At 43.8% G+C, this 16,315-nt stretch overlaps 1 protein-coding gene across 1 annotated transcript in view; it reads left to right on the top strand.

Moving 5' to 3' along the window:
* Positions 1–16,315, top strand: part of HERC1 (HECT and RLD domain containing E3 ubiquitin protein ligase family member 1) — a 161,069-nt gene that overhangs the window by 53,476 nt on the left and 91,278 nt on the right. Inside the window, exons 17-23 of the mRNA XM_056115813.1 lie at positions 79–300; positions 2,684–2,857; positions 7,177–7,291; positions 7,382–7,502; positions 10,587–10,758; positions 13,841–14,153; positions 14,571–14,691. Of these exons, the coding sequence (XP_055971788.1) occupies positions 79–300; positions 2,684–2,857; positions 7,177–7,291; positions 7,382–7,502; positions 10,587–10,758; positions 13,841–14,153; positions 14,571–14,691 (1,238 nt within the window). The remainder of the gene's footprint in view (positions 1–78; positions 301–2,683; positions 2,858–7,176; positions 7,292–7,381; positions 7,503–10,586; positions 10,759–13,840; positions 14,154–14,570; positions 14,692–16,315) is intronic.

Here is a 16,315-nt window from a genome sequence, read left to right as displayed (position 1 = left end):
TTTTTTTCTTTGTAAGTTATTTTGCTTAGATATCTTGCTGCCATGCGGCTGGTCTTCACTGGTGTGTTCTGTCCGCAGGAGGGCCGGAGCTGACGGATCCCGCGGGCCTCCCCTTACCGCAGCCAGCCCAGTCGTGCGTATGGCTCGTGGACCTGGAGAGAACTGTTGCTCTGCTCGTTGGGCGCTGTCTGGGCGGCATGCTCCAGGGCTCCCCCATGTCTCCGGAGGAACAGGACACGGCCTACTGGCTGAAAACACCACTTTTCAGTGATGGAGTCGAAATGGATATACCTCAGTTAGGTAACATGCCTTTCTGCATTGAAATACCTGCTTACGTTTGCCTGACCACAGAAGAGCTTCCTTACTCTGGTCTGTTGAATTATAGAAAAATTCAGTATTAGCAAGACTGAGGGTCTAAGACTGTAGGTGGAATGATCAGAAAACAGTTCAATCCTGCAGCATTCCATATTGAAAATAACCCGACTAGGGAAATGTGTGTCTTCCGCTCTGTCATTAAGGTAAGTCATCTAATTCATAAAAAGGAGAGAATTCTTGATTCTTGGTGGTCAAGAAATTGCCTCAAGGGTGTGAAGGGAACTCACTGTGTCCTCACAGAGCTTCGTCTCCTGACCCTTCTGCAGTGAAAATGGCACTCTCTTCTGTTTCCAGCCTGTCGTGTTTACATGATACTGTCACTTTGTAGGATGCCTTCCCTTTTGTAGCTTTTCCTTTTCTGTCTTCTTTCCCTATTGTCTGCTTTGAAGGTAGGTTAGCTCTCAGGCTGTCTGAACATGTACATTTTTGTGGTTCTCCAGCCCATCAAGTGCTGTTTCTTGCCCCTCAGTTTTAGTGTTAAAATTATTTTGTTTTTTTTAATTCTATTAAAATTTTTATGTCTAAATACATAATTATAAAAAGGCTAGTCACTGTCCTGTCACTGTCCTCCCATTGTTCATTGATTTGCTCGAGTGGGCCCAGCAATGTCTCCATTGTGACACTTATTACTGTGTTTGGCATATCAAATACGTCATGCGTAGCTTGCCAGGTTTTGCTGTGCGGGTGAAATAGTCTCGGTAGCTTGCCGGGCTCTCCGAGAGGGACAGAAGAATCGAACCTGTGTCGGCCCGGGGGTCCGCGTGTAAGGCAAATGCCCTACCCGCTTTGCTATCGGTCCAGCCCAAAAGGCTAGTATCAAAAGGCTAGCATCATTATAAAATACATATATAATGATTTATATTATAGGTTAAATTGCTCAGTATTAGCCCAAGAACCATCATGTAGAGAATTGTTTGTATTCTCGTGCTGTGGGGTCCTGCATGGGTGCGGGAGTCTCAGAGGCCTCCCCAGTGACACTTGCCCGCCAAGTCTGAGGGAGAGAGGTACTTGGGGCTGCAGTGCTGCTCGGGCCTCCAGGGTCACACTTGGCAGTGCTTGGGACCACCTGTGCCAGGGATCAGAACTGGTCTTGACTTCATTGTTTAAGGATATATCATAGCTCCCCAACTCCCCAAGAACTGCTTAAGTGGAAGGTTAATTCTGGATGTCAGATGTCCCATTGAAAAGTTAGGGACCACTGTTCAAGTCTCAGGACCACTGTCCGAGTGTAAGTCAGAGACTACTGTCTGGGTATAAGTCAGGGACCACTGTCCGAGTGTAGTCAGTGACCACTGTCCGAGTGTAGTCAATGACCACTGTCCGAGTTTAAGTCAGTGACCACTGTCCGAGTGTAAGTCAGCGACCACGGTCTGAGTGTAAGTCAAGGACCACAGTCCGAGTGTAGTCAGTGACTACTGTCTGGGTGTAAGTCAGGGACCACTGTCCAGGTGTAGTCAGGAACCACTGTCTGAGTGTAAATCAGCGACCACTGTTCGAGTGTAGGTCAGGGACCACTGTCCGAGTGTAAGTCAGTAATCACTGTCCGAGTGTAAGTCAGTAATCACTGTCCTAGTGTAAGTCAGTGGTCACTGTCCGAGTGTAAGTTAGAGACCCTTGTCTGAGTGTAAGTATTCGTTGACAAATTGGGGGTTTTTGATTGCTTTGGGGTCACCCCCTGGCGTTTAAGAGCCAACCCTGTCTGTCCTTAGTGGGCCGCACAGTGCAGGGGATCATACTTTTGGGGTTTCGTACACAAGCGATGTGTGCCAGACCTTGAGTTGTCTCCCCAACCTTCTATTAAGAAGTCGTTGACAGTATCTTTGCCCTTCCTTTAATCATATGTAACTGGCTACCTTCCTTCGAAAAAGAGAAAAGAAAAAATTCTCTTTCCCACCAGTCCTGTGCTCTTCAAGAAGAACCCCATTTCATGTGGGACAGAGTGTGCTTTGAGGCATGAGGCTGTGCTGTTCACGTGGAACCCTTTTCCGGACTGGCCTTTGCCTACCTGAACACCAGAATTCCCCCTGGAATGTCTCATTGGGCTGCGTGACCTGCTGAAGCAGGGGGAGGGAGTTACAGCACCCCCAGCTGAGGGACAGGAAGGCCTTTAGTGGCCAGCATGAAACGGAACGCTTTGAAATGTGTCATTTTAAAATTCATTAAATAAATGTGTTTGTTATTTGTAGTGACAAAATGTCCGAGGTTTAAAATGGATAGCTTGAGGGACCAGGGAGGTACACCTCTGGGTGTGACCCCAAAACAAACAAAACAACCCCCAAAATGATACATTGGATTCTTTTTTTTATAGATAAATGCATGAGTTGCCTCCTCGAAGTGGCCCTCTCGGGAAACGAGGAGCAGAAGCCTTTTGATTACAAACTGCGTCCTGACATGGCCATCTATGTGGACTTGGCGTTGGGGTGCTCGAAAGAGCCTGCTCGGACCCTGTGGATCAGCATGCAGGATTACGCCGTTAGTAAAGGTAGGAGGTGCGGTTGCAGGGATGGGGGCTTTTTCCTGGGCTGACGAATACGGGTGCAGTGTCGGAGAGAAAACTGCACAGCTCTCTGATCAATAGTTTTGATAGATGAATATTTTACAGATGCCTATAAATTTTTGTTTTTTTCCCTTTTTCCTGCTTGACCTTCTGTTTTCTTTGGTTTTTTTAATTATATAGACTTGGTGTCCCACTTGAAGCAAACCCCTGAGAAAACCAGAAATTTACAAAAAGATGAATTTAGAAGCAGTGATTTTTTGTGGAAGGGTTTCGGCAGTGCCAGGGAACGTAGCATCAGATTGTGTTTGATAAGTCCCTTTCTCTGCATGCCCTGGTCATCGCTAAGACTGCGTGAGTGGAGTCTGAGTGAGCGCGGGGCTGGTCAGTCCTCTTCAACAGGACTCGGTCATTTCAAAGTACCAGTGGAGAGACCAGTTTAAGGTGGTAACCATTAAGTACAGTAGTGAAGTGCTAAGGATGTAAGTGTGCAGTGGTATTTCAGAGCCTAATATTTGACTAATGAAATGAATTTTCTGTCTAAGTTTTCAGTGTATATGCCTGATTTTTTCACAACTTTCCTTTTGATGGTTGTTCAGAATCACATATGTCTTCTTCTTGTTTTACGTGGGCTGTTCTCTCTACCCTGTTGAGTTTTACCCTATTTAGCTGGGTTTTCTTCCTTCTGTGGTAAAAATGTTAAAGTTACCTAACTTTGGGCTACAGCTTTGAAGGTGGAACACTTGTTAGCCTGAGAGTCAGTCCCTGCTGGGCCCCTGCAGCACTGCCAGGTGTGACCCCCACAGCAATGACTTCCTCCCTCCCTTCCTCCCTCCTTCTCTCCCCTCTCCCTCTTTCCCTCCCTCCCCCTCTCCTCCCCTCCTCTTTTTCTTTTTTTGCTCACCCACTTGCAAATGGGCTTACTCCTGGCTCTGCACTCAAGAATACTCCTGGCAGATTCGGGAGACAATATGGAGTGCCAGGGATGGAACCTGGTTCGGCTGTGTGCGAAGCAAGTACCCTAGCCACTGTACAAGTATTAATCCGGCCCCAACAATGATTTTTTTTTAAGTAAATACCCGTTTTACTTCCATTGGTCGTCTATTTTGTGTTGAGGAAATGGAATGAAGTATTTACAACCCAGTTCGTTAGGATACCAGGGAGGGATTGGAGATGCATCTCAGCCAAAACCGAAACAACAAAAACAAACACAACAGTGAGATGGTGACTTTCATACTTTGATTTTGTTTCATTTATTTATACTTTTGTGTAGACTCTCCCAGATGGACAGTAAATATTGTGTTGGGAGAACAAAAGCTTCCCTTCCTGGATTGTATTTTTTTTTTATCTTCTCGTATGTGTATCTGTTCCTGGACTGTGTGGTTAGGTGATGGTGGTTGTTTGCATCACATTGTTGTATTAAAGCATAGTTTTTAAATAGTAAATATTACATGAATAAACGCTCAATAAACATTGTTTTTATTTGGCTGCATTTTCTGGATTGTATGTTCTCCAACAGCATTTCTGAATGGGGGGGGGTCATGTGGTCCCCTGAGATGTTCGAAGGGGGCCTGAGGGGAGAGCCACGGAAATGGCGGTGGGCGCAGCAGGGACTTGGGGCAGCTGGTAAGACGGGGCCCCGAAGGAGCAAGGCTGGGAGGGGCCAGGTCTGGAGAAAGCTGACAAACACTTCTCTAGGCTTTGGACCTGGGTAGCAATTTTTTTACTGTATGGTGTGAAGTGTTTAAACCAGATGTATGGTAAAAGTGTTACTTTAAAGATTACGTAGGAGAGATTAGTACCAGGAATTTTGCTCCGTGACTTGGAGGCCAGCCACACATGCTAGGGGAAAAGGGAGCTCAGATAGAGAAGGGAGCACCAAATAAAGGGTATTGGGAGGATCCTCCCAGGATGGGAGAAGCATGCTGAAAGTAGACTATAGACCAAACATGATTGCCACTCAATGCCTCTTTTGCAAACCACAACACCCAAAAGGAGAGAGAGAACAAAAGGAAATACCCTGCCACAGAGGCAGGGTGGGTGGGGGAATGGGGCGTGGGAGGGATACTGGGACCCGTGGTGGTGGAATGGGTGTTTGATCATTGTACAATTGAAACCCAAGCACAAAAATTTGTAAATCTACAACTGTACCTTATGGTGTTTCACTAACAAAAATTAAAAAAAAAAGTAAATGATGGAGAATGGGCACTGGTGGAGGGATGGGTACTGGATCATTGTATAACTGAAATGCAAGCACAAAAATTTGTAAGTCTACAACTGTACCTCATGGTGTTTCACTAATAAAAATTAAAAAAAAAAAGATTACGTAGGAGGATAAAATCACTACTAACCATAAAGCACAGAAAAGCATGTTGATTTAATTTTTTTAAATTGAATATTAGTTCCTCGAAATGGATTCCAGTTGGCCTTTAAATTGTAGCAGCGCTAAAAATAGTAAAACCTTTGTAACAGGTAATTTCTCAGGAACATAATGTGGGAAATTCTGTATGTGTGACAGGTTCATCCTGAGATTCTCTGCTTTGTAAGATTTTGTTTCAGTTCCAGCATGTTTGTATTATTATTTTTTCTACCCTTAAAATAGCTGCCTTAACTTAATGTTCAGAAAGCCAGAACGTATAATCTGTTCATTTGAGAGTTTGAAAAAGGACTGAGCCATCAATAAAATTGGGGCTAGGTAGACGATTTTGTATGCTAGAGTTCAGTTAAACTCCCTGTTGCTGAGTGGTTCCTGTACAATAAAAGTCAAATTAATTTGATCTTTAATATTTTCCGGAGAGATTTTTGTTTAGGTTTGGTTTTCTAGTAGCATAGTAAGCCTGTCCAGTTACAAGCGCTGAGCAGATACTCTTGGACTAAAGCAGGTCATTCCTACTGGAGTCTCTGGAGTGACACATTTTCAAAAGACAGTTACGCTAGGTGGCAGCGCCGAGAATCAGGTGTTCAGTAGCCAGTGCTCACGTGTCCAGATGCCTTCAGTGTTACATTTCGGTGCACATGAGAGGAGTTGAAAGTGCTCACCCTGTCCAGATGGTTTCATGTTACCCATTCAGTGCACATGTGTTCAGTCCCCCACGCCCACTCTGTTCAGATGGTTTTATGTTTCCATTTCAGTGCATGTGTTTGCAACACCTACTTTTATGACGTACCAGATATATCAGCCAAGTTCATTTGCTCTGTCTACTCTTATGTGTAATAAACAGTGAAAAGGGACTAGGACCATCGTCCATGTTCCGGCTCCTTCCACCAGATGTGTTTTTCTGGTGTTCTTCCTCTCCATAGGTTTGAGCTGCGCTCTGAGTTCATTGTCAGCCTTATCCATCTCAGGGCTGCGCTTTCCATCAGCTGTCAGAGCACACGTACAGACACTTGCCTTCCCTCTCCCTGCAGCTACTGCTTTGGCCTCAACCACTCTCGTTTCTTGCTTGTGTTTCTTGGTGATTCACTCGTTGCTGTTCTGCTCAGAGTCCCTCTGAGCCTCTCACCGGATCCTGCCCTGTCTGTTTGAAGCTTCTGCTGCTGCTTGGCCCATTTCCCTAGAGGGAGGCTTCGCAGTGACCCCTGAGGAACTGCGTGTTTGTTCCTGTGTTTCACCTTATTCTCAGGGACATACTCTGCACAGCCGCACTGACAACCTCCTTACGCCCACCTCAGGACCTCTTATTTATTTTGGGGGGAGGAGGACGGCCACACGGAACTGTGCTCAGGGCTTACCCTTGACTGACTCAGGAATTACTCCTGGTGGGCTCAGGAGACCCTGTAGGATGAGGCTAATCAAACCTGGATCAACAGTGTGCAAGGCAAATCACTGTTGCTTTAGCCCCTGCGCCCCACCCAACCCTGGAATCCCCCCCAGACACAATTTTGATGTGGCTTCCTCCCCTAATTCATTCAGATCTCTGCTGACCCAAAGCCTTATTTGAGACCAGCTCACGTAAATTGGTAACCCCACATTAGGCTGTGTGCCTGTACTCCTTGCCATGTTTTAGTTTTCTTTATGATGTGGTTGGCATCATTAATGTTGTTAGCTGTCTTTGGGGTTTTTATGAACTAGAACTAGTATAAGCTCTAGAACTAGTATAAGTGAACTGGAGATAGCTCTGCTGGGTCTTGGTCTCTGCAGTGACCCCGGCATGCCGGGCAGTTTTGGGATGTGGGAGGAGCAGTTGCTAAATAACTGTTTAGGAAAATGGTAAAATTCGGTTGTTGAATTAGTAAAATCACTGTGATTCCTTCTGCACTTTTTTCCTGAGCTCTTTTAAATGTCACTGCGTCATTTTTGTTTTCAGATTGGGACAGTGCAACTTTAAGTAATGAGTCACTCTTGGATACTGTGTCCAGATTTGTTCTTGCAGCTCTTTTGAAACATACAAACTTACTCAATCAAGCATGTGGAGAAAGCCGGCAAGTAACTTAAAACTACCTTCAGACACATATTTTCTTCTAATGATGTTAGAAATAAGGTAACTTTTAAATTTTGGTTCTTTCTTTTAGGTATCAGCCTAGTAAAAGCTTGTCAGAAGTATATCGTTGTGTGTACAAAGTTCGAAGTCGTTTGCTTGCTTGCAAGAACCTTGAGCTTATTCAGACCAGATCATCATCACGCGACAGATGGGTAAAGTCGGAAATTATTTAATTTCTATGTATCTCTGCAAACAGAGGGGTAGCTCTATATTGATTTATGTTCAAAAACATAGTGCTTTGAGTGCAATTGGCCACATATTGATCAAGTGTGGTATGGCTGCAAGAGAGCTCACGTGCTTTTAGACTATATAAATAATATTGAATTGTCAAAATTGTATGGAATATTCTTTTACTTTCTGCTGATCAATTCACATTCAAATTACCCTATTTCATTTGGAATACCATGATTTATGAGGAGCCTTGGATTGGTGAAAGATCCAAAACCAATCTTCCGCAAGAACTGAAGAGTGTCCAAGAGGAATGGGCAAAGGGAGAGTCATGGGTAAAATTGCGCGGCCAGAGCCTAGGACAGAAGGGAGGGTGTTTGCCTTGTACACTGCCAACCTGGATGGAACCCAGGTCGCATCCCTGGCATCCCATGTGGTCCCTCAGGAGTGGTCCCTGAGCAGAGCCAGGAATAAGCCAGGAGCAACACTGGGCGTGACCCCCCAAAACAAATAAAATGCAAATGAAAATTAGAGAAATAATTATCAAAATATAAAACTTGAGGTCAATCCCCAGCACCCCCTATGGTTTCCTGAGCCTGCGAGGAGTAATTCCTGAGTCAGAGCTAGAAGTAAGCTCTGAGTACCACCAAGTGTGGCCCCAAAACCAAAAGTAAATAAACTTAAAAGGGGAGTTATGTGATAACAGTTTCAAAAGTACTTAAAGAGCTTCCATGTAGGAGAGGAAATACCGTGTCCCTCTTGTTCCAGACACAGAGCTAGGATCAGAAGAACAGTTGAATAGAGAATCACAATTACTTAGCTGAAAAGAGTAAAATCTCCTAGTGATTAGAGTTGCTCACCACCAAAGGTGAAAATTGAATCTACTATTAAGATGGTTCAGAAGTAATTCTTGGAACAAAAACGACATGATTTCTCCAGTGCTTGATACGCCTGATAACATCCATATTATAAGTTCAAAATTGTTAATTCATCAGCTTCTGAAATGCCTACTTTGAGCTTCATATGTTACATGCTTTGTACTCCATTATTTAGAACTTGAATTTTCCAACAGAACTTTGTATTTGTTATGGCAGTCTCTTGGTATGTACTGATTAAATATTTGTGAATATATTTGTTAGTGGGCTGGAGCGCTAGTACAGCGGCTAGGGCATTTAGGAAAGAAATCAGAAGTTTTGCAGTGTTAATTATTTAGATACTTAATTTCGCAAATTTTTTAACTTTATTTTCAGTTTCTGCTTAATGTTTAAAACTGAAGAGCCCTTTCATGTATTAAATAATGAAAACTAAAATAAATTATATGATGAAAATAGGGCTGGAGCGATAGCACAGCGGGTAGGGCGTTTGCCTTGCACGCAGCCAACATGGCCGGCCCGAGTTCGATTCCTCCGCCCCTCTCGGAGAGCCTGGCAAGCTACCGAGAGTATCTCGCCCGTACGGCAGAGCCGGGCAAGCTCCCCATGGCATATTTGATATGCCAAAAACAGTAACAACATCTCTCTCAATGGAGACATTACTGGTGCCCGCTCGAGCAAATCATTGAACAACGGGAGGACAGTTCTACGGTGCTGTATTTGTTAGTGACCTTGAAAATCCATGAAATGAATTTGCCATTTTGCTGAGGCTCACATTTCAAATTCATATTGTGGGGTAAAATGTCCAGTAACCCTATATCTGTGAAACACTTTAGCATTAATTATATATCTGAGGATATAATTACACATTTTATTTGTTGCTTTATGCTGGAAACTATAGAGGAAAAGACATACTGGTAGAGTATCTATGGCTTTCTTGGTATTTGTTACAAGAGCTCTTTCCTCTAAAAAGCTGCTGGTTACCATAGCCATTGTGGGAAATAAATTAATATTGTCATTAAGAATTTTCTAATTTTGTGCTTCTGCAGTAGCAAACAAAAAATTCCAGCACTGTTTATATAAGTAAAATTTAATAAGAGTAGCACTTAAATCCTCAAAAAGGTTAAAAATACTGTTTTTAATAAGAATTATTGAACGTTTATACAGGATAACTGTGACCTAACCAATTTAAGGCAAACTGGAACAAAAACTATTGCTCATGGAGCTGCAGAGATAGCACAGTGGGTGGAGCACTTGCCTTGCACGTGCTGACCTGGGTTGAATCCCTGACACCCCGTTCAGTCCCCTAAGCCTACCAGGAGTGATTGTTGAGTGCAGAGCCAGGAGTCAGTCCTGAGCACTGCTGGGTGTGGTCCCCAAAATAATAAAAAATCATGTCCATTATTTACTATTTATGCCTGAAGTCATATTCAATCCATTTTAAGTTGTAACTCTAGGAGTTTGTAGCTGAGAACAATATAAATATGCATCATTGTACACAATAGCATTTTAATCAAAATCAGGAAGAGAAAGCGTTTAAGTATCTGTGTATTTTGTGTGATACCTGTATTTTACCCTCTGCAGGTTCTCTTTCCTTGCTTCCTAATGAATGCTTGCATGACTATGAATTTTACTCTTAACACCCCTTTTTCTGTTTCCGATATATTCTGGTAGCTTGTATCTTCGTTTTTCCTTGTTTTCTGGAATTGTTTTATTTCTGTTTTTTTTAACCCACTCATTGTTCAGAACTGAGTTGGTGATATCCAAGTGTTCAGGTTCTTTCCTTGTTTCTGTTTGTATCCGTTGTATTCTGGGGCTCTTTCTCATGTGCTCCTGGCACTGCCCCAAGGGCAGCTGTGAGAGGCTCAGGTGAGTCTCTCTTCCTGATTACTAGAGCTCTGTCTTCTGGATATTTTTTGTTTTATTCATTTTGGGACACACCCAGCACTGTTTAGAGGCTGCTCGTGGCTCTGGTGCTCGGGGGTCACTTCCAGCAGGGATTTGGGGACAGTGTGGTACCGGGAATAGAATCATTCTAGGCCCTCTGAACTGCCAGCCTGAAAATCTTTTGTGATTGAGTTTCACAAATTTATGGGTTTCTATTGTTACTAGTATTTTTCGTGATAAAAAAAATTTAATTTTTAATAAAGGTTTTTGGAAATTGTACTTAGTGTAGCTCTGATCATTTTTTTTAAGATCTCAGAAAACCAAGACTCTGCAGATGTCGACCCTCAGGAACACTCCTTCACCCGGACCATCGACGAGGAAGCAGAGATGGAGGAGCAGGCTGAGCGGGACCGGGAGGAGGGCCACCCGGAGCCCGAGGAGGATGAGGAGGAGCGGGAGCACGAAGTCATGACCGCTGGCAGTGAGTCCCCCTCCTTGCTGCACACGCATGTGCATACTGCACACACACACACGTGTGCACACACACAGTCATACGCACATTTAGATTTACATACACACGTACACATAGACACATACACGCATTCATACATGTAGACACAGACACATTTATGCACTGACAAGACACAAACTCACACATAAACACACACCCTGACAGACACACTCTAGACACACAGGAACACACAGGCACACACGAATAGATATGGACACGTGAGACACATTCCCATAAAGACATGCCATACTCCAATAGGCACACACACAGACACACATACACACAGGGTCATAGGCACACACCTCACACATATGTCACACATACACATACATAAAAACTCACATATTCACAGACACGCATACACTCAGACACATGCATATATACTCACACAGACACACATCACTCACACATTCATACTCATCCACACACAGATATACAAAGACATACTTAGTGTCACACAGACACATACACACACACAGAAATGCACGCTTACACACTCATACCAGAGACAACACAGACATACTCACATACACTCACACACACACACACACACACACACGTACACACATGCACACATAGATACAGACACACCCACACAGGGATTTTGTTTTTGGTCAGGATGTGTGAGCCCAAGACTCTGGTTGGAGAAGATAAGGCCCCGGTCTCTGTCAGAGCTGACGTTCTGCTGGCAGTCTGAACAGACGCTCACTGACTCCAGCTTTCGGCTGTGGTAGACCACTGCAGGAATTCTGAGCTGCCGTGCCGTGCCGTACTCTGGGAGGGGCGTGTCCTTATGGCTGGCTACCCTCTGTGTTCTTGGGGATAGAGAGTTTCTGTCTCACTGAGGTCTGACAGGTGTTTTCTTTGTAGAACTTTTAAAATTAGAGAATTGACCCACTGATCACTGTAATTTTGGAATTACAGTGTATATGGAATTTGGAAGGGTTAACAGGGAACAGAAATATACATGAGAATACTATTGATTTGTTGAAAAAGCTTTTCAGACTTGACTATTCCATAGCTTCAAACTGTGTGTGTGTGTGTGTGTGTGTGTGTGTGTGTGTATGCATGTGCGTGTGTGGTGTGGGCTTGACTGAGACTCCATTACAGGCAGAGCATGTGCTCTTCCACTGAGCTCCATGCCTTGTCTCTCAGGATAATTTAAGATAATCATTTTGATATTTAAAGAGTTGTTACAAAGCTTTTTAATACACTGTCTACCCTGGGTCTGGAGTGGTAGTACAGTAGACAGGGCATTTGCCTGGCATGTGGCAGACCCAGGATTGATCCCTGGCACCACATATGGTCCCCTGAGCCTGCCAGCAGTTATCCCTGAATGCAGAGCCAGGAGTAAGTCAAGTGTGTCCCCCAGAATGAAACAGACATAAAATATTGTCTATCTTTTCAGTGATTTGGCTATTTAAAATGCATATTTATTTTGTAGCCTCATATGTGGCTTGCTATACATTTGCTACTAGGAGTGTCTAAGTGATTTGGCATTCATTTTAATTTCTTTTTATAGTTGTATTCTAAAAATTATTCCTAGGTAATTCAAAACAAAGATTGTTTTATAAGAGGAAAAAAGTCCATGTGAAGAAAAAGGGCTTAGAGATGGGGAGGGAGATGGGGAGAATTTTTAAAACATAGGCTTAGAATTCCTACACTTGAACCTAAAAGTTATTTCAGAAATTTCTAAACACAAAGACCAAAGGGAAAACTCAGAGCATAACAGAAGATAGCAAAGTGTAACCCCTCACTTATATGAAAAGCTGACTGGTCAAGCAGGGAGTAATTTTAAAGTCTTGGTCATTTTTGATACCAGTTGTATGCTGGGTACTGGGACAAACGCAACACATAGTGTCGCTTCTCTGCCTCACTGCAGTCATGTGAGGTGGAGTCTCACACTCCCCATTGTGAGAAGGGGCAGAGTAAAGTCCGAGGTGGACAGTTCACATCCTGACCACGGTCATTTATAGCTGCTGAAACTGGGTCCAGGTCTACACAGAACTTTAGTGAATGTTATCCTAATTACAGTTACTAATTTCTAGCTCTGTGCTCTGAATTTGTTGCCTTTGATTTTTATAAAAATAAGGAACTTGAATAGCATGATTAAAGATCTCCATTATAATGGCATAAAAAAAAGTTACAGTTTTAAGTTTATGATTCTGTGTTACAGACTTTTCTGCTTAGTTCTCCATAAAGAATAGCATCTTCACTCCAAACTTAAGCAAAATTTTTGTGAAATGCCTACCACATTAGAACTTTCTTATGCCTCTGCTTCCCTTCTCTTCTCACTCCCCACTCCTGGATTTTATTGTCATGAATTGTGAAGGGCTAAGGGCTGGCATCAGATGGACAACCCCACGATACCCTTGAGTCCATGAACCTTGGGCCCACGCTGTAGCTGTGTTCTCTCACCAAACACTCAACAGCTGTACTTAATTAATGTGTGAATAACCTTCTGCTATAACCTGCAGGCTAGGAGTTATATGGAATTTGGAAGGGTTAAGAAGGGAGCTTTTCATCATAATTTGTAATTAACTTTTTTTCAAACCAACGTCATAGAAATTTCTGAAATAGTTACTTTTTCTGACCTAGTGCTTTTCAAACTGTCATGAACTCCAGAATAAAGTGTTGTGGAGTTTGACATAGAATGTGGGCCCCTTATCTAGCATTTCTGATGCAGAAAGTCTTGGGGAGGGCGCATTATTTTGCATTTCTAACAACTACCCAAATATTATTGGTGTTGCTAGTCTGATACCACATTTTGAAAAACAATGATCTAACTTATTAATAAGAGTATATATAGGAGAAATAAAATTTTCTATAGAGGCATGAGTATTTTCTTCATAAGTTCTATAAAAAATTCAATATTTTACATGTCTTAGATATAACTTTATGTTAATTGTTCTACTGTATTTAACGTCTAAAAGTAATTTTCCCTTTTCAGTAAGTTTTGGGTTCAAACTTTGAGACTGTTTTCATTGTTATCTTCTCTGCTCTTCTTCTTTCTCCATGTGCTAAGACCTGGTTTTTGTGTTGCTTGTTACAGAAATCTTTCAGTGTTTCCTCTCAGCCCGGGAAGTAGCTCGCAGCCGAGACCGAGATAGGATGAGCAATGGGGCAGGGTCTGGGACTCGAGCCGACGACCCGCCACCCCAGTCTCAGCAGGAGCGACGGGTGAGCACAGACCTTCCCGAGGGTCAGGACGTCTACACCGCTGCCTGCAACTCCGTGATCCACCGCTGTGCCCTGCTGATACTGGGAGTGAGCCCCGTGATGGAGCAGCTGCACAAGAGGCGGGAGGAGGGACAGTCGCCGCAGCCTTCTGCCAGCACCTCCGAAGGGAGTGGCCTCATGACCAGGTGCGACAGAGTGGGCGCGCACCACACTTTCCTCCTCTGCTAGCCGTGTGCATTGAAGTGCTTATTCTTGGTGACAGTGTTCTTGGAAATAAACACAGAATATAATTTTCTGAGAACGAGAAGGCACAATTTTTCATACACAGAATAGCCTTTGAGAAGCAAGAAGTTATTTCAGTAGTTCAGTGGCATGGAAATTACTCTAATAAAATGCTCATTTTACTAGAAGTCAAAAGTAAAGTGTGCTGATACAAGTTGATAAAGTTGATGCTTAATGAGGGTTTTGTGTTGAAACACGGTGTCTGCCCGTACACACAGTGACTCCCCACCTGTGTCTGTGTCTGTGTTGCTAGTGCCGTTTAGTTTTCCGTTCACCGACAATCCCAAATTAAACAACTTTTCTTTGTGCTCATGAGACAGGAGTGAAAGTCTCACTGCAGAGAGCCGGCTCATTCACGCGAGTCCCAGTTACAAACTCATCAAGTCACGGAGTGAGTCGGATCTGTCCCAGCCTGAATCTGATGAAGAGAGTTACGTGCTGGTAGGTGCATCCAGAGTCCCTAAACTGGGGTTTTGCTGTCAGTGTATAAGAACATAAGACTTCAATTAGAGTAAATAATGTAGCACGGTAGCACTGTCCTTCCATTGTGATCAATTCGCTCGAGCGGGCACCAGTAACATCTCCATTGTGAGACTTGTTGTTACTGTTTTTGGCGAATTGAATACGCCACGGGGATCTTGCCAGGCTCTGCCATGTGGGCAGAATACTCTTGGTAGCTTGCTGGGCTCTCCGAGAGGGACAGAGGAATCGAACCCGGGTTGACTGCGTGCAAGGCAAACGCCATACCCGCTGTAAGTAATACATATATGAAATTTAAAAAAATTTTAAGAAAAATGAGATAGCTGTATATATTTGCTACCTATATGTTGAGGATGCTCAATTTTCTGTCTTTCACCGATTTCTTCCTACACCCCAGATTCATGTATTTGACTCCTACTGCACACGCTTCCTTCACGTGTCATCCCTATCTTAACCTGCCCCCAAATAGGCCCATCTCTCCCCAGCTGCCTTCCTTCACCCCTGCTGTGGTAGGTGCTGACACACATGTCCGGGCTGGGACCCAGGGTCAGTCGCCAGATCTCCTCTTCCTTATTACCTCATTCCCCAGGTCCACTTAGGCAAGTCTTGACACTTACCCTTCTACTGTATTCTTCGTATCTGCCGCTGCTCAGTTCCACGCTCTCCTCACCTGCTGGGACCAGCCTGAGATCTCCAGACTGATCGCTCTGCTTTTTGTCTTGTGCCACGTTTCAGTAGAATCATGTATTTGTTGGTTTGGTTTGGTTTGGGGGCCACACCCAGTGGTGCTCAGGGCTGACTCCTGGCTCTGTGCTCAGGGATCACTCCTGGTGGGCTCAGGGGGCTATGTGGGACCAGTCCTGGTCGGCTGTGTGGAAGGCAGGCACCCTCCCGGCTGTACTATTGCTTTGGCCCCACAATAGTATTTATGTATATAAACCACACGTCTGTCTATATTTCCATAATTCAAAGTTTGCCTGTGGCTCTCAGTTACTCTCAGGAGCAGGTGACAGGTGAAATGCTCATTTTATTAGAAGTCAAAAGTAAAGTGTACTGATAAAAGCGGATAGAGTTGTAGAGTGAAAACTGTCCAGAAGGTATTTTTCTTTTATTTGAATGCTTTGCTCTTGAAGTTGATAGCTAGGTTTCCATTTTGTGATTCTTCTTCTGCCTTACGTGTGAACCTGTCCGTGTTAATCCAGCCTTCTGGCCGAGAGTGTCCTCTCTGTCCTGTTGTGTTAGGTGCGGCTTCTGGCTTAGATTCTTCTGCAGAGCTCTGAGAATTTGGTGCTGTCACATGACAACTTAAGTAGAAACTCAGGGTTTTGGACCAAGTGACCTATCTATAAGCTTCATATTTAGCTTCTTGTTTGTTCAAACGCGTGATAATGGATATAAAAATATTTTTGAAAAGTGTCAACACTGTCACTGCACTGTCCTCCCGTTGTTCATCGATTTTGCTCGAGCGGGCCCAGTAACGTCTCCATTGTGAGACTTCTTGTTACTGTGTTTGGCATATTGAATACTCTCAGTAGCTTGCCAGGCTCTCCAAGAGGGGCAGAGGAATCAAACCCGGCTCTGCCGG

Source organism: Sorex fumeus, unplaced genomic scaffold (genome assembly GCF_029834395.1).
Source record: "Sorex fumeus unplaced genomic scaffold, SorFum_2.1 ptg000029l, whole genome shotgun sequence".
Lineage (NCBI taxonomy): Eukaryota > Metazoa > Chordata > Mammalia > Eulipotyphla > Soricidae > Sorex > Sorex fumeus.
This window is presented reverse-complemented; position numbering and strand designations above follow the sequence as displayed.